This window comes from Phalacrocorax aristotelis, chromosome 1 (genome assembly GCF_949628215.1).
Source record: "Phalacrocorax aristotelis chromosome 1, bGulAri2.1, whole genome shotgun sequence".
In the NCBI taxonomy this organism is placed as follows: Eukaryota; Metazoa; Chordata; class Aves; order Suliformes; family Phalacrocoracidae; genus Phalacrocorax; species Phalacrocorax aristotelis.
In genome coordinates this window covers 25847266-25875182 of record NC_134276.1, presented here as the reverse complement: position 1 = coordinate 25875182, position 27917 = coordinate 25847266, and the positions used below count along the sequence as shown (strand labels likewise).

The following is a 27917-nucleotide window of genomic DNA, read 5'->3' as shown; positions in this document are numbered from 1 at the left end:
AACTTTTTTGGGCCACGTACTGATTCTTTTGTCAGCTTTGCAAAGCCTCCTCATTTTACAATCTAAAAATACACTAACTGGGAACTAGGCAGTTGCTGTTAAAGATCGGCAGCAAATTTGTCCTCTTGTGAATGGGAGCACCCAGAAAAATAGGCTGAGTTTGATTGTACCCAACAGCTTGGGACTCCTCTGCAGTGCACCCATGATCCTGGTTCCCTGATTGTACCCATCACAGATCCTGCCAGACTGCAGCACGGCTTGCTCCCTGCTCACACATCTCATTGTTCTTTTGAGGCAAACCAGGATACGTGGGAGAATGTTGTGCAGTTGGTCTCTTCCTGACATTGCATTCAGTGTGGCCAAGTACATGATGGCCTAGAGTTAGGACATGCATCTTCTAAAAAATGGCATGGAAGCAGAGCAATCAAGTGAGATCTCCTCACATTTAGGGGACAGGGAAAAGTGGATTCGGAAAGTTCAGCGTCTGTGATTTGAAAATGGGAATTTACTGGGTTTCTGTTTAAGTTAGAAAAACAAACAGGAAATATAATGACAAGATTGTTTTAGATAATTTGAATAAAACCATTTCTTTTTCTAAGGTAGAGGTGATTCAGTTCCTTGATATTTAAGAAGGTGTACTGCTATTTATTAGTTCTCCAGTTGTGTATACTAGCTGTTAAGGAAACCACTTCGCATAATATGTGGATGTCTAACTGAGCAAAATGTAAAAATGATGCAGCAGGTGGTTTCAAGAAAAAAGATTCAGGCCAAATGTTTACCTTACATCAGAGAAAAAAAGCTTTAAAAAGATGAAATTCCAATGTTTTTATCTTGCAGTACACATTAAAAATATTTGTGACTTGCCTTTATTTACAGGATTTTAAAAATTCTCTTACAGTTTCCTGTTCAAGTGAAGGCAGGCTTTTATGGAGATCATCAAGGAAAGGGATCTTGGAAAAACAGAAGAGCAGACTGCCAGGATCTAGACCCAGTGTCAGCTGGAGCACGACCTAAAACCGATGTAAGTAGCCACAGCATATTCACTTTCTCTGACTCGCAGGTTCAGTAACCTCAAAATTTACTATTTATCATTAAAATTTTTCTTGCATTTCTTCGAAGTAACTTGTTCTGCAAATATTGCACTGTGCAGAGGAGTTTGCTTTGCAAAAGGGGTACAGATAAAAGTTAAGTCAGTCTTCAGTGAGGCTCCAGGGCTGTGAGATGCATCTAATCTTATTTTAGATAACTCTAGTGAAGACTTCTACATCTGAACAAGTCACTTGGACTGCCTTTATACTCAATGGAAAGGAGTGGGCATTTCTAAAGCGTAATTAATCTCATCTAGAGGTTAGATGTGATGGATTCCAGGCATCAGATCAACTACAGCATCTTTTTTTTTCATTGCTTATTTTAGAATTAGTCTCTTAGGAGTTTTAATTGGCTGTTGGTTAGGACCCAGTCAGGGTGGATTCCACCCTGCATTCTCTGTAGGCAGAAGTGGTCAGCCCTGGAGGTTTAGTTAAGCCCTATTTCTAACCAATTGCTAGTTAGGCAAAACTGTGACACCGATAATAGAAATATTTGAGTTTTTTTATAAGGTGATGCTGTAGTCTGCAATCAAAGTCTGTTAAAATCTATCAGAGGGTTTTCTCAAATCACTTTGATTCAGGAGCTAAATGTAAGCTATTTTAGGATGTCTTGATTCCAAAATTCAGATGGTTTTGCCTCTCAGTTTTCATTTACTTGGGTGCCAGCAGTATCCTTGATCATCACGCAACATAAAAATGGCTGCACTGGATTGAATCAAAGGTACTTATAGTCCAGTATCTTTTATTTGGCAGTGGCCAACATTGGATGTTCAGGAAAGAAGTGTAAGAACAGGGTGAGCAGCTAGTGAGCCATCTCAACTTCCTTTGAGATATTTATTTCGCAGACACATTGAAGCCAGACACAATATAGGAGTTCTGTAATTAATAGCCCCCAAGGGTCGTCTTTGCCGCTGGTTGTGTCTTTTGTATTCATTTGTTCTTTTGATATTCAAAGCATGTTGTAGCAACGAGTTCCAAAGTTTAATTGTGGAATACGGGAAAAAACACTTAATTCTTGTTGTACTTTTGCTACTGGATTATTAATTTGGCTGCAATTCTTGTACCATGAAAAACTGGATCTTAGAAATCTTGTAGGAAGTAGTGAATACCTGAGACTGGGATTTTATTTTTGTGTCTAACTGTATTTATTGGTATTGAATTTTATCTGCCTGTTTATTTTATGCTTATTCAACATCATGAGGTCCTTTTGCAGCAATTGGAAGTCAGTTTTTGTTTTTATTAACCTCTATAATTTAATATTGTCAGAAAACTCTGTCCCTTTTTATTCCTTCATTTTCCAGATAATTTATGAATGTATTGAACATATGTCTGTGAGAGTGTCAGGTAATATCCATTCACTGTCAAAGAAAGCAACCAATTATTCCTAACCTTTTTTTTTTTGCTTTTAGTTAGCAATGAAAAAACATTTTTATTTCTTGATGTCTTTTGGGTTTCCTCTTTGACAGCATAGTTTGATAGATAACTTCATCAGAAGCTTTTTGAAACGGAAGTAAATTTTGGCAGGCAAATCACCCACATCTGCATGATCATTCAAAGAACTTGTCTAGGTTACTGAGACATGGCCTGCAAAAGCCGCATTTATGCTTCCCTGTTAGCCTGTGTTACTATCTGTGTGCTTATTCTGTTCTTAAGCATGCTTTCTGGTAATTTTCTGCCATGCATATCAGTCCTACTAGCATCTCTTCCACAAATAGCTTCAGAGGCATTTTCAAATATTGGCATTGCATATGCCACCATCCTTTTAAGTAATCCCAAAGCCATTAGATTTTGGCAATAATTACACATTAAGTCAATAGCTCAGCAATTCTCTTTCTCCTAATGAGGTATTTATTTCAAGTTATCTATGCCTTTTTGTTTAAAACAAAATCTATTATATTAAAGGTATCTTTAAAACTGTCATGGCGTTCATCTACCAAAGAACGATATGTGTGCCCCTATACAAATTCTGTATTTCATTGAATGAGCCTACTCCTGTTCATTGAAATGGAAACTTGAAGCTGGGCTCCACTTGCTTACTAATTGAAAACATTATTGTCTTCCCACCAGCTATTTCCTTTCCTTAGAAAATGTTTGCTGTTTTCCATTTCTGCAAAAGCACAAACATTTGTTCTGATTTGTCACTTGTTCTAGTTGGAATAGATAGTAGAATTCAGTAAAAGGTAAGATATTTGCCAACGTTTTGTTTGTTTTTTACCTCAGGCAAATGTTCAGGCATGTATAAGTATCGTTGCTTAACTGCCTTCCCACTAGTACTGTGTAAATATTTTTGAAGTGATGTTGCAGTAATACTGTTATTTGGCTAGAAGTGTGTAGGAGAGAAGGCAGAGAAAGTAACTTTTGCATTTTTTTTCTTTTCTGAAGTCTACATTTCTCTTTTTGTTGAAATTCAGGAAATACTAGTACAATAAATAGCAGTTCCACGAATCTTTGTCAGTACACTCCATGTATTGTATCAAACGTTTCTAATACTGTAGTAAAAGCAGTGTAATGCAGAAAATGCTACTGTTGCTTAGGGCACCATCTAGTCTAGAAACCTACTGGAGGCACAGAATTTCTTCAGAAATTACTGGGCTGTTTTTTGAATTGGCCAGTGCTTTAAATTAGGCATAAATGTTGAAACTGCATGTTTGCAAATTTCCTTCAGGAGAGTAAAATGTTTTACTTCCTTCAAAGTGCTGCTTTTGGTGTATATGCTATATTTCAGGCAAATAAAAATAATGCCATGTCTAGCTCCAGGCATGCAGTCTGCGTGTCTGTCTTCTCTCCAATACCTGAATTTTCACTGCTTATTCCTTAAGATAGAGACTTTTCTATGTTTTTTAAAAAGATCATGCCAAAGTTAGTTTTATTACAGTAAAGAGGATGGATCCAAATGACAGAAAGGCCTAATTCCTTCTATGTCACACCCAGATCGCATACATTTGACTCCCATGATCCAAGTGGTATAATACATAACTTGGGAGTAACAAAGAGATAAATCAGACCCATCGTATTTTGATGAGCCAGTTTTTCTTCTGATTTTTTTTGAGTCAGGAGGTCAAAAGGAGCTTATCTGTCTCTACTCCCCAGGAGCTCATATACCCAGGCATTTAGAGAAGCAAATATTCCATAGTTTATTGAGATTAGCAAATACAGGGGAGAAGACCAATGTTACAAATAGCAGGGATGCTGTAGTTCATCAATAATGTGTAGAGAATTATGCAGGACACAGTTGTTACAAGAGCAAGTGCAAGGTCCTGCACCTGGGGAGGAACAACCCCATGCACCAGTACAGGCTGGGGCTGAACTACTGGAAAGCGGCTCTGCTGAGAAGGCCCTGGGAGTGCTGGTGGGCAACAAGCTGACCCTGAGCCAGCAATGTGCCCTTGTGGCCAAGAAGGCCAACAATATTCTGGACTGCATTCAAAGGATTGTGGCCAGCAGATTGAGAGAGGTTATCCTCCCCCTCTACTCTGCCTTAGTGAGACCACATTTGGAGTACTGTGGCCAGTGTAGGGCCCCCCAGTTTAAGAAGGATATGGGAACTGCTTGAGCAAGTCCAGCAGAGAGCTACAAAGATGCTCAGGGGGCTGGAGCATCTCCCTTATGAGGAAAGGCTGAGAGACTTGGGTTTGTTCAACCTGGAGAAGAGAAGACTGAGGGGGGATTTCATCAATACCTGTAAGTATCTAAAGGGTGGGTGTCAGGACAATGGGACTAGGCTCTTATCAATAGTGCCCAATGACAGGACAAGGGGCAACGGGCACAAGCTGGAACGCAGGAAGTTCCAGCTAAACATGAGGAAAAACTTTTTTCCTGTGAGGGTGACAGAGCAGTGGAACAGGCTGCCCAGGGAGGTTGTGGAGTCTCCTTCCCCGGAGATGTTCAAAACCCACCTGGATGCGTTCCTGTGCCCCCTGCTCTAGGTGTGCCTGCTCAAGCAGGGGTGTTGGACAAGATGATCTCCAGAGGTCCCTTCCAACCCCACCATTCTGTGATTGTGTTCAATTCTCAATACAAGGCAGTGATGTTAGCTGCACACTTTCATGGATACCAGCTAGGCTGACAGTTTAAAAGGTGCAATGAAGGTTTCTTTGGCAAACTTTTGTCACAGTAGGTATTCTTTCATATGTCTTTAAAAGATGACTCACACTTGTAACATATTGGTAGAATAATAGTGAAAATCATGGTTTTAGGACAATGATATGTCGTGCCATGTCTCCTCTTCTTCCTTCCACCCAAAAAGTTGCTTCACTGAAACATTATTTGTGAGGTACTAAAGGAAATATGTACCTAGGATGGTAGAGAAGTCAGGTGTCTGAGAAACAAACAGCAAAGTTTCACCTGACAAATGCTGGCATTCCTAAGTCTGTGTCTACATCATAGAGATTCCATTAATGGAGACAAAAAAGCACTTTTACGGCAAGATCCATCTCACCCTGAAGTAGTTGTCTGAATGTAAGTCACCTGGTTTAAGTGCTTTACACCCCCAAAGTGCTGATGTTTGAGTATTTGAAGAGGCTGGAGTGACTGGCTGAGGCATAGGTGCTTAGAGCTGGGTGAGCTAAATCCCTCCCATGGTGTATAAGTTACCACCTGGCATTTGATGGGCAGTGCCTGCCTCTCCATGCACTGAGCAGAGGAAACTTTGAGACCTGGATGGTCTAACTTACAAGTCTAATACCGGGTGGTGTGAAAACCCTCTAGCTCTTGCAGATAACACAATATCCTCTGCTATATGCACTCTGTGCATTAGCAAGGAAACAAAATTTCGTATATTGGTAACAAGGTGGGCTTTTTCCTTTATCTGTGGTAAGTCTGCTTTTATGTTTTCTTTTTAAGTACAGTTGATGATCACAGTTTTGATTTCTCATGCTTTAGTTCCACAGACAGCTTGAGTTCATTAAACCAAGAGGGCTAAAATTATTTTACAGGTTTCAGGCTTGTTTTAACCTGGGTTTTCGGCCTTGTTCACTGCTCAGCCACATGAATATGTAGGCTGGTGCTGGAGGTGAGACAGGGTGAATTGCTTCTTTCAGCATCAGTGCCAGCTTCTGGTAGCTTGAACTGTTTGTAGAACTCTAGTTTATCTGTGCTAAGTCACTTGATTCAGAAAACGTGAAGCAAAACAATGCTTTGTAACCCACATGACTGAAAAGTGTGATTCTTTTAAGAAGATATTAGTCTTTTTTTTTTTCCTGAGAAATACTATTCAATGCTATAAACAGTGTCTAAAAGTTTAGGTCAAAGGTTCCAGAGATGTCTGATATCTTCTGACATTGTTTAGAAATGTAAAACTAGTAATACCATAATCTATGACTGTAGTAGTCATTATCTCTCTGTAGGCAGTGATGCCTGCCTGACCTGACCCTTTGACATTGTCTGAGACCAGAGAAATTCAAAAGTAAAACAGCTGAAGGAAAATCACTACTCATGCACTACTTCTTCATTATTGCTGCCCCTGGTCCAGCAGGGATCAGAGATTATTCCATTAGTGAGCATGTGTGACAAGCCTTTTATCAAATAGCTGCCAACGTCCAGTGCAGAAGGAAGGTATAATGTGACAAGTCATAACAGTTTGTATTTCCACTAAGCACTCTTTCAGAATCTGAGATTCTTAAAGTATTTACAAACCTTAGGCTGTTCCTTCATTTCTCCATGAAATATGTAAGCAGAGTCTTCATTTTTCATTGGAGATTAGAAGATAAGTGTATATAACCTGGCTCTGAAATAAGTTTCATGCACTATCACTGCTGGATGCAGTCATAAATTTTATAGGTTTACAGTACAATTTATAGCAGCAGTTATGTCCATTATCTAGTAGGGAGTGTTTCCCGAGGTGAAGATTAAGCAGACTGTGCTTTACTCTGACTTTTCCCTTCATTGACAGAGTTGATAATAAAGCCCCAAGAAGACTTATACAACCTCTGGGCAAAGATTTCTTACCTCAGAGAGCTCTCTGCGCATTCTGCTGTCGGGCCACTTTGTATGATCCATGAAGTGCAAGAAGAGGAAATAAGAAGTCTAGACCTGAGTGAGGGAGACTTAATGTTCAACCTTCCATTTTTTCAAAGAAAGAGTGTGCTTGAAGACACAGTTATTTGGCTTTGTGGAGCTAAAATTTTCTGTCTCTTCTTAGCTCCTTGTATGAATAGCATAGCTGAGGCAGATAAGAGATGCAAAAGTCTTTGTAGAAATTAGGTCTTCATTGACTTTCTTGCTAGTGGGTTGCAGCATGATCAAGAACAGAATCTATACATAATCCTAGGCCTGTGTTTTTGCCTCCAGACCATCCTTCCTCATAAGGATTGCTAACTCCAATCATTCCCATTCTTGCAAAAAAAATTTCAAACAGCGTCATTTAGTCATGTGACTTATCACAGAATCACAGAATCACAGGTTGGAAGGGACCTCAGGGATCATCTAGTCCAACCTTTCTAGGAAGAGCACAGTCTCGACAAGATGGCCCAGCACCCTGTCGAGACGACTCTTGAAGGTGTCCAATGTGGCCGAGTCAAACACTTCCCTGGGGAGATTATTCCAATGGGTGACTGTCCTCACTGTGAAAAATTTTCCTCTCATGTCCAATCGGAATCTCCCCAAGAGCAACTTGTGTCCATTCCCCCTTGTCCTCTCCATGTGACTCCTTGTAAAAAGAGAGTCTCCGTCTTCTTTGTAGCTACACTTTAAGGTACTGGTACATGGTGATGAGATCCCCTCTGAGCCTCCTTTTCTCAAGGCTGAACAAACCCAGCTCTCCCAGCCTATCCTCATATGGCAGGCTTCCCAGTCCTTTGATCATCTTGGTGGCCCTTCTCTGGACCCCTTCCAGCCTGTCCACATCCTTTTTGTAGAGCGGGGACCAGAACTGTACCCAGTACTGCAGGTGTGGCCTGACAAGTGCTGAATAGAGTGGGATGATGACTTCATTCTCTCTGCTGGCGATGCCCTTTTTGATGCAACCCAGCATCCTGTTGGCCTTCTTGTCCGCAGCAGCACACTGTTCGCTCATGTTGAGCTTTCTGTCTACCAGGATCCCCAGGTCCCTCTCCACAGAGCTGCTCTCCAGCCAGGTGGATCCCAGTCTGTGCTGCACTCCTGGATTATGTTTTCCCAGGTGCATGTCCTTACACTTCTCCGTGTTGAACTTCATAAGGTTCTTGCTGGCCTACTCTTCAAGCCTATCCAGATCTCCCTGCAGAGATTTTCCTCTCCCTTCTGGAGTGTCTACTTCCCCGCTCAACTTGATGTCATCAGTGAACTTCATCAGGCTACATTTGATGCCATTATCCAGATCACTTATAAAGGTATTGAATAATGTTGGGCCCAATATCGATCCCTGGGGGACTCCACTAGTGACAGGTTGCCACTTGGAAAATGAGCTATTTACCACCACCCTTTGGGTGCGGCCTGTCAGCCAGTTCCCCACCCACTGCACAGACCACTTGTCTAGGCCATAACACATTAATTTCTCCAGGAGGAGACTATGGGGGACTGTATCAAAGGCCTTGGAGGAGTCCAGGTAGACAGTGTCCACTGCCCACCCCATGTCAGCCAGGAAAGTCACTTTGTCATAGAAAGCCACCAGGTTTGTCAAGCACTTACTTTTCTTTGTATCCTTAATGTTGATATTAATAATGTCAGCAAATTAGCTCTCCAGTATAGATGCAGGCAGCCAGAAACATCATCTTTGCAGAATTTTTCTTGTTCCTTCAGTACTTAATATGACTAGTATCCTGCTGGGACAGAGGCATGGTGAAATAGGTAAAGTGACACACTCTTCTTCCAGCTGTATGCCGTTACGGTAGACTTTTCTCACCTCTGAGCAGGACGGCTGCCTTTCCTTTCCTCTCCTGCTTTACCCTCACAGTGAGGAGGTTACCCTTCTTGCCGAGGAGCACTCTAAACTTGCATGCCTTTTTGAGATGATCAAGTGCTCCCAAAAGACAGAATCTTCCCCACTTTCAGATGAACTAGTTTCTTGGTAGTAGAGGAATTAATTGTCCGCTCATAGTACAGGGAAAAGCCTGTACTAACTCCAGGAGGAAACAAGGAGGCTAATAGGGAGTGAAGGGCAAATGGCCCCCTCCCCTCCCCCTCCCCCTCCCCTCTCCCTCAAAGTATTTTAGTGAGGAGACTTTAACATCTTGCACCATTTGCCTGTCCCTTAAAGAAAAAGACATTGAGGGTGCCAGAGCAGTGGAACCGGCTGCCCAGGGAGGTTGCGGAGTCTCCTTCCCTGGAGACGTTCAAAACCCGCCTGGACGCATTCCTGTGCCCCCTGCTCTGGGTGCGCCTGCTCAAGCAGGGGGTTGGACAAGATGATCCCCAGAGGTCCCTTCCAACCCCTACCATTCTGTGATTCTGTGATAACTATTCTGCACGCAGATGGCTGGATAGTGGAGGGGTTGTTTTATTTCTTGGTGGTAGTAATCCTGAACTCCAGATGGTCTCAGAAGTCCCTGTCTTCTTAATTGATGAGACTCTTGAGATATTAGTGTCAGTTCCAAGGAAATGAAATCTTTTAGATCATTCTGATTCATTGAGGAGCAAATTATGGTGTGCTTCAAAACTGACCAAAAAGTGTTTATTGAATAGTTTCTTTGGCAGATTTCACAACATTCCTTAAATAAAATATTTAACATACTTTTTTCTTAATTATTAGCTCAATTACATTTTTTCTGACGAAAATGTTGAAGACAGCTGAAGATAATAATCCTAATGTAGCTATACACCAATTAAGATTACCTTGAACAGTTACAGTTGAGTCACTCAACCTATGAAAATACTTATTTAATTTTAAATTACATTAATTGTATCCTTTTAGAGTGTTTTGCATCAGATTCCTTATTTTAATTTGCATAAGGATTATTTGGAGGCAAGGGACAGGCTTTATGTATTTTTTTAAAAAGCTTATTGGGTTACCTGTGTAAGAAAGGAAAGAGAGCTTCTTTATCCTTATTCATGAAATGGCTTTGAGGAATAATTTAATTAATTATTATTGGATAGATATAGGCCAGATAATTTATATGCATTTTTGTATATAATATAAAGTAAAATGGAAGCTTCCAACTCATTGTGGAGTAAAGTTCATTTCATATAGTTCAAAAGGTGCAGGAAGTCCAAATCTGTATTGGGAGGAGACTAGAATTGGTTATTTTTATTGCTAGGCATTACACAGGTATTTATGTAGTTCAAACTGATAATGTCTGTTTATGTTGTAAGAAAAGCTTTGAACAAGCGAGCAACCACAGGAGCAGTTGGGAAATAGAGGTGACCCATGCCTGCAAGGGCAGCCAGCAGGCCCACCAGGGATGGCAGTCACAGCAGAGGAGCTGGGTTTCATGGTGGTTTTGCTAAAACCCCGTGAGAAGAGACTGCCAGCAAAATAATTTGAGCGAGCATTTTTCTGAGCTAGCCTGACCATGTCTCATAATAACTGTCCCAAGCTCACTCGGTGAGATTTGCCATCTAGGTCCAGCTGTAGTGACGAAACGAGAGCTGCGGGCAGGCAGGGATTCGTTAATATATACACCCCAAATTAAGCCTACATATGCTACTTGGCTTTTATAGATGTATTTATCATATGTAAATTGAAATATTCAATATTCCAGAATGACATCTGTTGTTATATTAATTTTCAGATCTTCTAGCTGAATTATTTTGTAATAACTATACTGCAAGTTACCAGTAATCTTAAGCTGGCTTTTGTTGTTTATTTCTGATAACACTGACTGTTTGCAGGAACACAATCACATTTTGTAACAGTGCAATCTAATTGATCATAGACACTAAAATTGCTGACTTACATTTCAGTGTTAGTACACAGCCTCAGAAATGCATTGCTTCTCAAGGACAGACTGAAATGTCCGGACTCTTTGTCAGTAGATATGGTATGCAAGCTGTCAAAATAAGAATCTCCATAAATGCGTAACAAGAGGCGATAGGGAACCATAACAGTAAATTATACCGTGCGTATGCAAATATGAAGAGAGATAACCTTACTTCCCTGCAGTTAACTTTATACTCAATGAAGTGCAAAAGGGAAACAATTTATCTCTCTTTTCTTCTGTTTGCATGTTTTATACCAGCAGCTGGGCTCATGCTTTTAGATGCAACACATCGTTTATTTAATTGGGTGACAGTACAAATTTCTACTATGTTTTGTAGCAGCCACAGAAAAGAACGGGCAATAGAGTACACTGGCTCCCATGGGTGAGATTGGCAGGCATGTGCTGGATTGGACCCTAGCAGACTGTCTGTTGTATTCTTGTTTGTGGGATTTGTTGAGCATGGTTTTCTTCAGGGAGGCATGTGCAATCATACCTTATCTGTCTACCTATCTGTCAGGTTTTTGCTTACTCTTATTCTGGCCCTGTGATATATTTGTTACAACAGCATAAAAAAAAAAGAGTGGATATGTTCTATGTGTATAGTTTTATCGAAGTAATTTCTCTTCCAGTGTAGTTATTACTCATTTTTACCATCTTGGCCCCTGTTTTGGGACTTGTGTCATTCTTATTCAGGCAGGGTTCTTTCAGCTACTTCGCATGTTGATCGGACAGCACACACAATTGAGCTGGAGCCTTTGACTTTTACAATAGTTGTTCACAGCAAGAGGAAAGCAGAGAGATTCAAATATTACCAGTTAAAAATGTGTCCTGCCTGGACTACAGAAGTGCTTGTCTGGTGCTTCGGAGTTTGGGTAGAGTTGGACCCTTAGTCCCACTTAAGCAGTGGTGCAAAGGTCTCTCATAATACAAGCCTCCAGGCTCTTTGTACTCTGGAGAGCTTGTAGACTGCTCTCCCCCGTTTCCCACGCTAGGGAAGACGGGACTTCAATCTATAGCAGACCAGAGACAGAGGCCAGCACAATGCATAGGGAGAGCATTTTTTATGCAAATGAATACAGCAAATTGTGCATCCCTTCTCTCTTAACAGAGATAATCCCTCTCAAGGTACAACTTTGTCTTGTGCTTCTGCTGGGAGGAGGCATCTTTGCCCAACTGTCACCCTCTTGTCCTGGGATGTACAGTATCTCACAGTACTGAAATAGGATTATGCAGTCCTTTGTGTAAGTGATGTGCACTGAGGCTGGTAGGTGTGGGAAGGCTGAGGATTCTGCTTGACTTGAGCAGCTTTTTCAGACAGCTGTATGTTGGTTTTTTCTCTCAGGTGTAGCCAATCATTTTCCAGGACCGTTCTTACAAGTTTCTGTAACTCCTCCTTCTTTTTCTCAGAAAGAAAAAAGGAAAAAAGGCATATTTTACACATATGTACATGCATCTTTCATATATACACAAGTATATATGTGTGTATATATACCTTTTATATATATATAGTATGTATATGTTTTTGATGGACTTCAGGTTTTTTAACAGTATCCCTGTACACAGGTAGCTTGCTTTATGGCTCTAGCAGCCAATCCTCTGTGCACTGTTGCCTCACTGAACTGTGTTTAAACAGCTTATGCAGAAGCCTCTACAGTGCTTCAGCTCTTTTAGAGAGGGATCAGTGCTACACAGGACTTATTCCCTTACCCAGAGTGGAGCCCATGCATGTGTCCCACGGCAATCAGGGAGTATGGTGCGGTGAAGTGGTATGAGCCCAAGTCTTCTGTTGGCCCCGAGTCATGAATCACATCCAAAACCAGAGGAGGGGTAGGGCTTCTACACCCCATGCCTTAGATTATAGTATGAGAGCTCAGCTCCTCAGCAGCCTTCATCCTTGCTCTCATGGAGCTCCAGACCAAAAAGCTCTTTCCAACAAAACACATAGCAAGAGTGAGAAAGTAGTTTGATATTCTCTGGTGTTTCCATTTTCCCATTTATTTTTACAGAAGCCAGTTTTTCCTGTTCTGGGCAGGAGACAGTTCAGAAGTGGAAGCCTTGCTGCTATAATCGCCTGATGTACACAGGGGAGAACAGACAAGAGCTTTGGAAAAGTTCTCTCCTATCATTTCTTGGTGTATGGAGGGAAGTACAACTTCAGAAAAATTGTTTGCAGAGGTTTCTATGTAGCTACCATTCAGATGGCATTTTGGTAAATTCCCAGAACTGAACAGAGAGTGGTAAAGTAGTGATTTTGAGATGAACTGCTAGTTGTTAGATGAAGCCTGCTGATAATCCACAGTTGGAGAAAGGTCACACATTATTTGAAGCAGCCAAGTGTCATAATTATGGCCTTCTTTAAATTGGCATTACATGGTTTAAATATTGCGATGACTGATCACTTGATACAAAACCAAAGTGCTCAGAAAATAAAAGTGCCTGAAGCTTCTGTATTGCAAAATGTCCTAATGCGAATTTTCAGATAAGCCATTAAAGTAGAGCTTGAGAATGTTTTGGGTTAGCCAGCACGCTCCAAGTTTAACTGAAAATTTCCAGAGCAACTTGTGTGTCCTAAAACTTGAGCTAACAAATTGGACTTCGCATGTAAGGCTGTGAATCTGGACTGAAACAGAGTTAGCACAGCTTCAGGGAGGAACTGGAACCAAACTATGGTCCGAGAGACCTCAGGAGGACTTCTAGGCTATTCCCCTGTATTAAATCAGAATTGGCTATACCTATGCAACCCTGACAAAAGTTTGTCCACCTTCCTATTTTAAGACCCCCATTGACAGACTACAGAGCCTGTTCAGATGATGTTTCAGTACCCCACTGTCATGGTTCAGCCTCAGCTGGCAACTGAACACCACGCAGCCGCTCGCTGACTCCCCCCCCACCCCTGTGGGATGGGGAAGAGAATCGGACGAGCAAAAGAACTTGTGGGTTGAGATAAGCACAGTTTAATAATTACAATAAAATAATAATAATAATAATTATGATAATAATGACAATAATGTTAATATAATAAAATGGAAAAGGAAGGGAAAGGGAAAAAAAAAAACCACAGAAACACAAATGATACAACTGCTCACCACCCGCCGACCGACGCTGCCCGTCCCCGAGCCGTGATTGCTGCCTCCCTCCCCCGGCCAGCTCCTCCCAGTTAACATACTGGGCATGACGTTACATGATATGGAATATCCCTTTGGTCAGTTGAATCCGCTCTCTTAGCTGTGCCCCCTCCCATCCCAGCTTCTTGTGCACCCGGCAGAGCATGGGAAGCTAGAAATCTCCTTGACTAGTACAAGTGCTACCCAGCAACAGCCCAAAACATCTGTGCGTTATCTCAACATTTTTTTTCCATGCTAAGTTCAAAGCACAGCACTATACCAGCTAGAGTGAAGAAAATTAACTCTATCCCAGCTAAAACCATGACACCCACCTACTATTAGAAAGTTTTTCTATGCTTCCTTGCTATAAATGTCTTCTTGTGTTCATCATCAATATGCAGAACAAGTTATGCTCTTATTTCCGTTCTGCCTTCCTTCCTCAGGTCAGTCTGGTTTATCTAGCCTTTTCTTGTAGGTCCTGGTTTCCAGACTGCTTGTTCCATCTAGTGTCTTGACCTGCACACTAAACGTTATTTTGAGCATGTCCAGAGCTAGTTATGTGTCTTACAGCTTCATCTGAAAAAAAAAAAAAAACCCAAGAAAGGTTTTAGCAGTTGAGGCTGTAGCAAAATCTGGGCTCTCTGTAATGCACATTGACTGGTGAGTTGCACAGAAGCTGAAGTGGATAGTGGTATGCTATCCTCCATAAGCCAGCCATCACCAGTACCAAGAAAAAAGAAAAAGGTGATAATCTGGAACTCAGAGAAGGATTGTACAGTGATGGTGATGGCCCACCTAGGGGTAACTGAAAGGGTCTTCAGATGGAGGTAGACTTGCAAATTCGATGGTTTGTATTGAAGAAATGTGCAGTACTCTGAGTGATTAGAAATCCAAGAACTGAGTAAGTCATTAACATTTTCTGTTGAAAGGAGGCTACTTGTTTCTCAGCGCAAAGGCTTCATGAAAATGGTGAAATGAAAGAATAAAAGAAAAACAAAGAAGATAACCAGGCAGACAAAAAGACAGAGAACCTTTTTCTTGTTCCTTAGTGTTCACTTTCATCTTCTCCTTGATCATGGTTGCAAAAGTAACATGTTTCCTATTAATGGGGTTAATTCCTGTAGCCTGCATGACCTCAGTCCTAGAATGTCCTAAGAAATGTGTCCTGGTTTGTTTGTGTTAATTGACCAAACTTGATCCGCGGCTGTGCCTACTGTACAAGGGACCTCTGTGCAGATAAATACAAAATTCATGAAATCACAGCTATGGCCAGACAGTGTTTTCTAGGAGATCTGCAGCCTGATTCAGATTTCCTGCTAGCTTTATACTAGTGCAAGTGAAAAGGGAATCCTATTCTCTTTTAGTTTCCCAGGCTGAATGCCTCCTTACTCCCTTCAGTAATTACAGCACAGCAGGAAGCTTTGATGATGGCAGGCACATGGTATCTGGGAGCAATCTGAAATACCCTGCAGCCAGAGGAGGATCAGATGTGGTCAGCGGGACAGAGACAGGGAAGGACAGGCAGAAGCTGCTGGAAGCGTAGCAAGTGACGCAGTAGGTGGCACTCTTCCCTCTGCATCAGCAGCGAGGTGAGGGGGCAGCTCACATCGGTACTCAGCATCACTCTGCTGACACACCAGTTCAGGATGCAGTGTGAAATCTAAAGCCTTGACCTCTTTTGATAGCTGTTTTTTTATGGAGTCGGCCTTGATTCATGTATAAAAATAGTTTACCAAAGGTTCTTGAAATTTCAGCTGAGATAATCTGCCTAATGAGATGTCTATCTATAGCTTCAGCTCTGTAAATTATTCCTCTCTCCTAGTTCAGCCAGTGCAATCCTAACACAACTGTGCTTTGATGTCAGACAGAACTGTCTTTCTAGACTAGCGGTGATTCTGGTCTGCACAGTTGGAGCATTTTGAGATGCAAATCCTTATGTTCTTACAGACTGTTTTCTGATGAGTTGCACTGGCTTTTCAACCAGTCATTCTGTCTGTTCACAGAGTGAATTGAGAGCTTAGACAACTGATTGAAACTTTAGGTTTAATGCTGTATGAATGTACCCCACCTTTTTAATGAATCCTTTTTAATAGGGAACCTGGTTTTGGTGGTTAAGGGTGTCTTGTCCACCCCAGTCCTAGCCCTCGTGGCAATACAAGGAAAATAAAAAGTTTTGGCAATAAGTAGTTATAATGAGTTTTAATCCCCAAGCTGTACCTGTACCAAAGCCTCAAGGACTTCTTGCCTGTTTTTCTTTGGGTGTTTTTTTTCTGAAGGCATATCTGGAGCTTCACCAAGTACTTGTCTTTCAGTCCTTGTTTCACAGCAGGGATTCAGCCCAGGGTCAGGACTGTCAGGTTCTGGGCTGACAGAAGTTTGCACAGTTGTTGGTTTTCTTTAATTGAGCAGCCTCCTTTTGTCATAATCTCTTCGGAAGTTTTGAATGGTAGGTAGCTCTGAGTCAATTTATTGACATTTCTCTCCATAGGAAATGTTTTTATTAAGGTCTGTCAGAAATACTACCTTCTCTGCTGACCACTAGTTCTTATATGCACCTCTTTGAGAGTGCTCCTGGGGACATTAAGGTTCTATATACTTGTCATGCTCAGTTGGGTGGCCTGTTCCTCTATAATGAGAGAGACTGATCTTGGTTCCGAATTTTCCAGCTGTGTATGCCTTTGTGATACGGAGTTCCAGCTGCTGTGAACTGATTGAAATCTCACCAAGACGAATAGCTTGTGCCTTTTGGGAAATCAGAATGTTTTCCTGTTCCCCACAGTCCTGGCTAGCCTACAGAGTACCTGTGGTCCCCTTCCTCTTGGCTGGCAAGTGTTTCACACACTTAATGTCCAGCAGCCTCCTGCAATGTATTTTTATTTAGGGTGTGGGAAAGCAGAGTGTGGTGGGTTTCATTGATTGTCTTACACAAAGTACCTTGGGACAATGCCTTTTTTTATGTTATAGCTCTTTTGGAAGTGGCCAAGGTCCCCACCCAGTCACTGCATATGGGACAAGATTGATCTTTAGTGGGGAGTCTTACAAAGTGGTTGCAAAAGGACTGACTTAACATTTTTCACAGAGGCTGTGGTGGTGGTGTCCAAGGAGTGTCCATCTGTGGTTTGGGTGGGCTTCCTGGGAGTGGTCTCAGAGGAATTACTTCTGGTTCATTCACAGCAGGTGTAAGCATGATGTGATCTTATCTGAGAAGTAAATATCCATAATTCCCAGCAAATTTGAGATACAGCCCACTGTGGTTGAAGTTCAAGGTGAATTTTTTTCACCATACCTAAGGTTCACAGAGTCAATAGTAGGGATGGATTCCATGGCTTAATGCATGTTCTCAGACTAAACTAAAAGCCTGCAGTAAGGACTAGAGGACGTCTAGCCTCCATGACAAAAAAATCTTCTGGTTCAGTCTGGAGGGTTGGTGTGGAGGAGTGGGCATTGATAGGAAGTGCATATGCATGGTAGACATGATTATATCAAACAAGTCTGGTAGATCCATCCCCTGATAGCCCGGTAGCAGGTGCTTTATTTTCTTCCAGTAAGAATTAGCTTTATGTAAGTACACAGAAGAACCATTACTATGAGTCTGTTTCACCTAGCAATACTAACAACCGGACAGTGAGGTTAATTGGTTGACAGCAACTGTAAGTACGGCATTTATCAAACTGGGAGGGTTTTTTTTCCCCCTAAGATATGTATTACTCTAAGATATGAAAGATTATGTTTAAAAAGTCCCCCTAGCTCTGGAAAGATTTACCAGTATCAGACATTCTACAGCCCTGAAGACCTCGGGGTCATTATGTGGGAAAAAAAATTATGTATCATATGGCATGTCTGAAATATTCAGTAATTTGAAGAGAGTGTTTGCTGAAAACAAATTTTACAGTAAACCAAGCTATAAATTTTTTATAGCTTTGAAAAATCACCATGAAAGAAATAAGAGGACAAAACACTGAAATGTGTACCCTTGCCTGCTTCTTGAATGTAGGTTTGTCAGTGAATTATTGTATTCTTTTGCTTGTACAAAAGCATTCGTGAGACCTTTTCAACAATAAACTCTAACGATGATTAGCATTTTAGTGTGGGGACCTGAAAGCATTCTGTAAACATGACTGAGTTCACACCCAGCACTTCCTGACACGCATTTCTGTAATAATACATTTCACCTGCCTCTGGAATTTTTGCATCCCCTGCTTTCTGTGTAAGGAGAAAAATGGCCACATGTAAAGAGGTGAATTGCAATTTAGGTTTTCAGACCCAAGAAGGACTCTTCAGGTTCTTTACTATCTTCATTTTGAAGCTGGAAGGCAGAAGGGCAGAATGCAAATGGTTGCCCATTATCCCACATGAGGTCTCTCACGGTACTGAAAGGATCAACTGGATTTTTTGATCTTCAGTCCTGCACCCTTTGTCACAAGGTTGTCTTCCCTGCTGTGCAAAACTCTCTTGTATACTCCCATCAACACTTGCTTTGCGCCTTCCTACCTAGCCCAGAATATATAAAATAACATTCTTTGTAATACCATTTACTCCTTCCAACTTAGTACAGCAAGACAAGTCCTGAACCCTGCTGCCTGAGGCATTCAGGGTGCTCTTGACAGATGTCCCAGCAAAATCGATGTAGTTACACTTTTTAGGGACTCGGCATCCCAAAAACATGGTTCACATCCAGTAGCCTCCCTGTTAACATCCTGCTCTGTATGCAAAGGCTGCATTTGCAAAATAAGGACTCTGGCAGATAAGAAGATACCTCACTCATCTGGAGTACACCGCTAAGGCTCTTAAGGGTAACTGTTTCCCTGGTCTGACTGAAAGGTACACATTTGTGGTAGGCATTTCAACACAGCAGATCCTGGGACATCCTGATTTCCAGTGTGTATCATCTAGCAGTTCTCGTTCAGTTGGATCAGCAGTTGATCTGCTGGAATTGCCTATTCTTTCTTTTTTTGTCTTTTCTAATCCTTTTTTTTGTTATTTTCATCCTCCAGAGTCTAAAAAAGGGCAGCTGCAAGCCTAAATGAGGCTACTGGGACCTGCATGTTTAGTTGCACAGATCAGCCATCTGCTTTCCACGCTATACCTTAGCTCCTTGTTACACACTTAGTATGGGAATATTTATTCTGTCAATGACTAGCTGTTTGCTCCATCTGCATATAAATTTGTTAAACCACTCCCCTTAGGCAGATTAAAGTTTGGCTTTCCCTTTAAGGTGACTATAACTATGCAATGTGATTTACCATATCATCATCAGAATGTTCGGCTCCCACATCCACAGTAGGATGTGCGTGTAGAAGATGGGCCAGGAAAAGCAATTTACACAACTCCTCAGGTACAAAAGTGGATGAGTTTTAGAGTGACTGCCAGTAGAGCTGAAATGTGTGTAGGAATTCTGGAGGTCTTAGAGGTAACAATACAGTGAAAATAACTGGGGAGGAGCCATAGACACCTCTAGATATAAATATTTCAGAATCACAGAATGGTAGGTGTTGGAAGGGACCTCTGGAGATCATCTTGTCCAACACCCCTGCTTGAGCAGGCACACCTAGAGCAGGGGGCACAGGAACGCATCCAGGTGGGTTTTGAACATCTCCGGGGAAGGAGACTCCACAACCTCCCTGGGCAGCCTGTTCCACTGCTCTGTCACCCTCACAGGAAAAAAGTTTTTCCTCATGTTTAGCTGGAACTTCCTGCGTTCCAGCTTGTGCCCATTGCCCCTTGTCCTGTCATTGGGCACTATTGATAAGAGCCTAGTCCCATTGTCCTGACACCCACCCTTTAGATACTTACAGGTATTGATGAAATCCCCCCTCAGTCTTCTCTTCTCCAGGTTGAACAAACCCAAGTCTCTCAGCCTTTCCTCATAAGGGAGATGCTCCAGCCCCCTGAGCATCTTTGTAGCTCTCTGCTGGACTTGCTCAAGCAGTTCCCACATCCTTCTTAAACTGGGGGGCCCTACACTGGCCACAGTACTCCAAATGTGGCCTCACTAAGGCAGAGTAGAGGGGGAGGATAACCTCTCTCAATCTGCTGGCCACAATCCTTTGAATGCAGTCCAGAATATTGTTGGCCTTCTTGGCCACAAGGGCACATTGGTGGCTCAGGGTCAGCTTGTTGCCCACCAGCACTCCCAGGGCCTTCTCAACAGAGCCCCCAGCCTGTACTGGTGCATGGGGTTGTTCCTCCTCAGGGGCAGGACCTTGCACTTGCTCTTGTTGAATTTCATGAGGTTCCCCTTGGCCCAGCTCTCCAGCCTGTCCAGGTCTCGATGGATGGCAGCACAACCTTCTGGTAAGGGGCAATGGATTGCCTGGAATGATGAAATGGCCCTGTCTCACGTTGTGTGCTGCATACCTGGCAGATTTGCCTTCATTGAAACTCCCAGTGGGCTTTGAGGGGAGCTACATGAGGAGAAGACCTTTTGTGGGCCTTCCTTCTGGGAGGATCCAGAACAAAACACTGTTGCAGTTGAGAGTGGGGAAGACAGGTTCTGATTTCTGAATTATTTAAACTTTTTGGAGTATGCAGTTCATGCACAATGAATAGAGAAAAGGAAAAGGCAAAAAAAAAGAAAAGCAGGCTTGGGGTTTAGGGGTTTGCTTGTTTGCTGTCTTCTGGTTTTGTTTTGTTTTCCCTGCAGAAAACTACTCAGCATAATGTATTTTCTGACTAATTCTGCTCCTGTTAAATTCTAACAGAATCCAAAGAGACAGGGCCAGATCCCCTAACTGTGTCCATCTTAGTATCTGGTACATGGTACCACTTCTCTCGAGTAGCTTGAACTTTCACAAATCATGTGCTTTTGAAAATCAATTAAATTCTCCTTCTCATGCTAATCAATATTGGTAGCATTTTGTCTACAAAAAACTTTATCCCAGGAGCATGGATGTCTTAAGTGCTTGCCAGAGACTGTCAGCTATCCCTGGGGAAATGCCGTGTTCAGGCCTATCTCGCTTTAAATAATTTTTAAAGTAAACACTTTGCTTTGTCTTGCATGTGAGTTATGACCCTAATGACTTCTGATTCTGAGTTTCCCTTCTCAACATTTCCTCTCCCCAGACTTCTCCTGAGGATAATGCTGTACAGTGTGGGAATGAGCCCAGACTGCCTTTTATTCCTATGTATTTACCTGACATTTTGCCAATGTGCTGTTATGCTGCTTTGTATATTGAAAAATAATGCCCTAAATCTCACATTGTGATGATCAAAGTCCACTCTTCAGCAAGGTATATAATAGACCAAAATCTCAATTATGGGGATAGAGATAGCTTGGCAGTAGACACACGGGCTCTTAGGGGATGGATAGAGAAAGCATAAGGCACAGTGGCTTACTGGAGGCAGTTTAGTCACTGCAGAAGCATGATGAGCTCCAGCAGGCTTTAGAACAAAATCACAAGAGCTTCAAAGAATGCAGCAACTGTACTGATGCAGTGAAGGCATCTGTTTTCTCTGTTTAGCCCACCTTATGCAAGGAACTCTCGATGAACTCTGTCTATTGAAAGCCAAAAGATCAACCAGGGAATTTCAGGCATTATGTCTTTTATTGTTAAAGATATCTTCATTTTTTTGTTTTTTCCTCCCAAGAAGGTGTTGATTAGAGTTGTGACTTGTTTGTTCTGTTTGATTCATGGCTTCCAAATGAGCATTTTGACATTATATGACATCCTATCATTAACTGGTTCTCTGAAGGCTCTCTGCAAGTGTTTTGCAAATCACTGCTACGTTTTAGGCTCACTGTTGGGACCAATAATTTAAGACATATACTTACAACTTAAAATTGCTTTGTTCGTAATGGGAAAGCAGGCAAAATTGTGGCTACTTGAATATTTGGGAACGGTGTTGCGGACACAATGCAAGAAGACACTGCAAAGGAAAGCTGTAGTTCTAGTCCTGCACGTCTGAGGATACATTCTTCCCACAGAGGTCAGCAAGAGTCCTTCTACAGGAATTCCTTCAAGTCCTAAGAGCATGGTGCCTGGAGGAAAGTTCAGCAGCACCAGAAACACCTAGACCATTAGTTCCCGACTTTTAGATAACTGATCCCTCACTGGAGAACATTGATAATGTTTTGTGTCTTGTTGTTTCAGCTCCTCGCAAAAATCTCTCTTCAGGTCTGCTGTATCTCTTCTTTATCATCTTTCTTGCTCCACGGTTGCCATCATATCTATCCTGCATCCTTACTTCTCCATTGCCAGCTTTGCTGACCGATCCAGGACTGAGAGTGAGGTTACAAACCTAATTTTATCTGGCTATAATGACCCAGAGCCATTGGCCTGTCTTTGCACCATGCTGTCATGTGATTCTGATGTAGGAATACATAACACATCCATCCAGGCTGGTTTTGCATGGATCTGTACAGATCTGACAGAGCTTGTTCATTCCCTCTCCATGCTTCATCTGTGACATGCTCATGGGTCACCACTGAGGTCCACCTTATCCATCAGAAAACTCTAACAAGAGTCCTTAACATTTTAACTCCATTGCAAATGGTTTTATAGACATGGAGTCAGTTTATTCACCATGGAAAACAATTTATTTCTATGTAGTTAATGTGCTCTTTCAGAGAAATGAGAAGTAATTGCGGAACAATTAGAATTTGCTGGTGGGTGGAAAAAAAAGTTAATTGGTGTGAAAATCAATAGTAAAAATATTGTTTAAGTAGTCTGCATTTTCTTTAGATACATGTACCTCAGCGTAAGAATTTCATTTATAACACTTGATATAAATAGTATGATAACACTTCACAGAAGCTCCACTTATCAGGGGAATTCCAGCTTCTTACAGGGGCTGAAGCACACTGGTTGTCATGCCATCCTTGTAAATATTTTATGTTGGCTTAAGACTCAAGGGCAGATGTCTATTTTTACTTAGTGTTTGTGAAGAACTATGAACCTAAAAAGCTTTTGATATAAAACATTTAGCAGTAGCAAAGTCAGTTCAAAGCTGTCTCTGGAAACAGAAATTGTGAGGCAGCTTTTTTGTTTGTTCTTATACGTTATTTAATGTTTGCTATACTTCTCTGGTAAACTTGTCTGTAATAAATAGTTATTCCAAACAACGATATCCATTCAGCAAAGTAGCCTGGAAATCAGTATTCAGAAAGTGTAGCCTACCTGTTCTCTTAAAGCACCTGCCTTGCGTTGACATCTTCAGCAGTAACTTGCTATTTTTATTTTATCTTTTTAAAGCAGCTGCAGTGAAGTATTGCCCACCTGCCAAAATAATGAGATTTCTAGACTGGCAAAGACAGCTTGTTATTAATGTTCATCCTATATTGTCTGGTGTCCCAACAAGCTTTCTTGGACATCTACTGATTTTTCAGAGACATTACATAAAAATTCTATTTAGGACATAATCTGAGGTTCTTAAAACCACACACACAAAAAAAAAAGTGCCATGCACTCTTGATTAAAATGCGAAAGTTTGAGAGCTGAAGGCTTTTACTGTGCAGATTACCATTATAAATGTTGAGGTGCCTGAACCACGCTGCCTGCTAACACAGACTTCTCAGCTGCATCCGTGCGTTTGGAAATGGGGCAGAGAGATTCAGTCATTCAGACACACTTTAAAAAAATTTAGCCAGCATTAATATTTATTTTAGAATTCAGATTTCAATAACTTAATGTTCTTCTGTGTTTCTCTGGCAGACTCTCAAATGCCAACCACATCACCAGCTTGAGTGGCCGTACCTACTTGCTGGCTCCTGCCTGCATTAGCACAGGGCTTAACTCTGTGCTGCTTTGCGAGGCCGGTGTGTGACATCATTATTAATTAAGTTTGAATACAGAGCTATGTTTGAGAGCCAAAGGAAGTGCAGGAAGGAAGCTGAGTGTCAGTGAGTCATGTCATATGAATGCATGGCAAGCAGTTATTGATAACATACAGCCAAACCACACTGTTGATTTTGGAAGATTTGGCATGGGAACTAAAAGCAGCATCCTGACCTCAGTTGCGATTTGTTTGTATTTAGATTTCCAATAATGCTGTTTTGGTTTTTTGGAAGAATTGTTTCTTTTCAGATACTCTGTCTTTTATTTATCTCATAATTCTCGCTAGAATAAGGACCCTTAGGGACTTGAACGTTTAATCTGTGTGAACGAGGCATCAGCATTTTTCTGAAGACTGTCTCCCATTTTCTGTGTGAAGGAAAATGTCTCTCTAGTGGCAGGCACCCTGCCTTGTAATTTCCGTTGTGTGAGCTTGGACATCTGTGCGATTATCCTCTGGGAACACTTGCAGCTTGACACACATGCATCTACTCTAGCTATTTTTAATCACTGCTTTTCAAGTGTCTGTAGTGAGTTTGGTGACATGAATGGGAACAGTGTTTTCCAAATTTGAGTCCTTTGGTATTTGGTTTTTGTAGTCTCTCAACCCTGCTAAAATCTCAAAGTATCATAAAGGTCAATCACTTCCAACTGTCCAGGAAGCTTTATTATAAGGCTTGAAAATATTACAGTGTCCGCAGAGTTTAAATGCAAAGCTGCATTTGAAGATTATAAGAAATACCTAATTTCTGTGTAAAGTGTAGCCATATTATATAGGAACATAAATACTGGGAACCAGGTAGTATTTATGCTTTTTAAAAGTTATTTTTAAATTAAAATATGATCGTATATGTGTTTTGGCTTAATTTATAGGAAAGGTGATAGTTCTGTACCAGCAACAGTTACTATGAGAGTGGTTCATCTTGCTGGAAAGTTAACCTGGCACTTCCCTCATATCACTCTGGGACAAAACTGACCCCAGGTAACTATCCCTTTCTGGCATGACTGTACCTTTACTGTTTACCTTATTGCAAGGAAAACTTCTGTACCACATCTCCCATTGACAGTGCGTTGTAAAACAAGACCTGAAGAGTAATGGTCCATTTCAGGCCTTGGATCTCTAACTGACTCCTATTCCTATCAGCAAAAGACACTTGAAAAAACACAGCACAGTATTTGGACTTGTGAAACAGTATTTTAAGTGAGGTTATGGATATAAAACTCAAGGATGGTATAAATCTCATTATATTGATCAAGTCATGAAGAATACCTTGTATTACAAGTTTATTTAAAACTGGTTATTTGAAGGTTAATAGAATAAGAGAGAAAAAAAGGCTTTAAGGGATTCCTTTACACTATATACTTCATTTCCTTGGCTGTAGTGTAGTATCAGGTAGATCTATGTCACTTCTGAGACATGTTTGTTTATTCTGTTCTTGAAGACCTCTGATGATGGAGACCCCGCAGTCTCACTGTGCAACCAGTGCTTCACTATATTTTAACATAAGAAAGTTTGTTCTTGGAAGTGTAGTATGAAGTTTTCTTGCACGTTAAATTCATTTCCTCTTGTTCTCAGATGTGGAAAAAAGATTATTTTTTTCTTTTTATGGCATATGAAAACTGCTCTCATTTCAGCCCACTCTTCTAAATTAACAATCCTAATTCCATCAGATTTTCCTTGCAATTCACATTTTCTAGATCCATGATCATTTTTTGTTTCTCTGCTCTGGTCCATACTCTTTTTGACATGCATTGCCCAATGCTGAACGCTTCAGGTGAATGCAGTTCAACAGGAATCACACTGAAGTTCATGGAGCTCTGTCTGCTGCTGGAGACTGATAAATCACAAAAGTAATCCCTCCAGATTCAGCAGAGCCACTGAGCTAAATGCTTCTCAGTGAGAGAAAGGAGTGCAGTCTTGCCGCTCAGATCTACCAAACATTACTGCGGAGATCATTTACTTCATCCACCATTCAGCCATATTCTTTTTGCATTCCTCAAGCCATGCCTCTGTTTTTTGCTCTATCAAATATAAGGTCTTTATTTTCACTTGCAACTTCGTTAACAGCCTGTTCCTTTCTTACCATATTCTCTTCTTAGCACACTCCCACGCCTTCCACCCCTCTGTTCCCAAAGCCCAAATTCCTAGATATAAGGAAGTTCCTTTGTGATTTCTCTTACCTGGGGCCTCTTGCTTCAGGAAAATCCTTTATAAACAGCCGGGGATTGGCGACAATCTTCTTTTTAAAACCTTCTTAAAACTCTGTTTCGGAAAACCTTGGTGGGAGTTGGGCCACTTGTGCGCTGCGCACGGTAGCGTACCAGCCTAGCGCAGTTGTGCCGATTCTTTGTTCTCTACTGTTTACATGCTGTTTTCTGATGTCTCTTTTATACTTACAAGGAAAGATTTTTGGAAATGCAGAGCATCTTTTATGTGTCAAATGAGGAGTACTTCACCAAAAGTTTTGTCTATACTTAATATGATAATACTAATAACAATACTGATAAATGTGCTAGAGAGATATGGCCCTATGCAGAGCCTGCTCTTCATTGTAAAAGGAACCAAATATTTCGGAGACAACTCTTATATCACCATGTGTTTTTTCCAACCCATAGTATTATGCTTTAATAGTATTTCCACAGGAGAGCAAGGGGAGCCAAGGCCCAGTCGTTACAGAGATTTTTCCATGTAATTGAGTGGTTCAAGAAAACATCATGAAAGATTATCTTGGCAAAAGATGTAAATGTGAAGAGCAGCTGGTAATCCCATGAAGATCCTGCTCATCTATACATTAATACATGCCACTAGGGATACTGACAATTTGTCGTGGAAGTGAAACGGTTGAGAAGAGATTTTGGCACTCAATCAGCAAAGATATGACACTCATAAAAAAGCAGAACTATATTTATGACATAGTACAACAGTTAATTGGTTTGGGATATATTTATACTGATATGAAATCCAGCATCTACTTCTGATATCTTTGTGTGTGTGTGTGTAAAAATGGAATTGCATTCCATTGGGAGAGGGAGAAAACTTCCTTTCTTATCTTATCAGAAGAACACAGCTCCTACCATAAGAGCTCAACGTTTTTGCAATTTTGCAGGGTTCTTCATTGAACAAACGGTTTTCTCACAGCCATCCTCCTCCACTGCCTTAGTTTTACAGCATAATGAAAACAAGATGCAGCAAACTGTAACTGATCTAGGATCAGAACAGTTTTAACTGGGTAATAGCTGAACACATAGCTTAACAGTTATATAAGTGGAAGGAAGGCCAGGAGACATAAATGTTTCTCATTTATACATGCATATAGATGTAAAGAAAGTATGGTTGCTAAACATGCCATTGATAGCATAAATATGTGTGTGGATAAATAGATCAGATAATCAAATATCCAGAAAACTAAACTTGCTTTATGTAGTTAAATTAAATGTAGATTTGTTGGAGGTAGTTGGTGTGAAGTAAATATAAACAGAACTTGAATGCATTGAGCTGAAAGTCCTAAACTTGCTTTCTCTGTGACCATCAGCAGCGACAGATGCCACCACACTCACTTCAGGCTGCCTGAGCCACAGGGCAACCGTAAGTGCAACATTTTTTCTGGACGTGACTTTAGTCCAGGCAGAAAAACTAGTCACAAATCTAGGGCCTGTAATGATCAGACAAGGGGTAGTGGTTTTAAACTAAAAAAGAGTGGATTCAGACTAGATAGAAGGAAGAAATTTTTTACAATGAGCGTGGTGAAACATTGGAACAGGTTGCCCAGAGAGGTGATAGATGTCCCATCCCTAGAGACATCCAAGGTCAGATTGGACGGGGCCCTGAGCAACCTGATCTGGCTGAAGGTGTCCCTGCTTATTGCAGGATTAGATGACCTTTAAAGGTTACCCAAACTATTCTATGATTCTATGATAATGCATCCCAAGACTGTCAAATTTGCTATGTGTGTATGGTAGGATTGATGCTACCTATTTTACTGATAAATGGTGCACAACACCTGTATTCATATATCTCTCCAGGAACTCCCAAACAGAAGTAGGGTAGCTTTATGTATCAGTGAATCTCTTCCAAATTAATACCCATCTCTGTATTCCCTGCCTCACTTCTTCCTAGTGTAT

General features: G+C 41.2%; 1 protein-coding gene across 5 annotated transcripts in view; it reads left to right on the top strand.

Moving 5' to 3' along the window:
* Positions 1–27917, top strand: part of STARD13 (StAR related lipid transfer domain containing 13) — a 309280-nt gene that overhangs the window by 81100 nt on the left and 200263 nt on the right. For all 5 annotated transcript variants that reach the window (XM_075084943.1, XM_075084952.1, XM_075084931.1 and 2 more), the window contains one exon: positions 899–1021. In XM_075084943.1, the coding sequence (XP_074941044.1) occupies positions 899–1021 (123 nt within the window). The remainder of the gene's footprint in view (positions 1–898; positions 1022–27917) is intronic.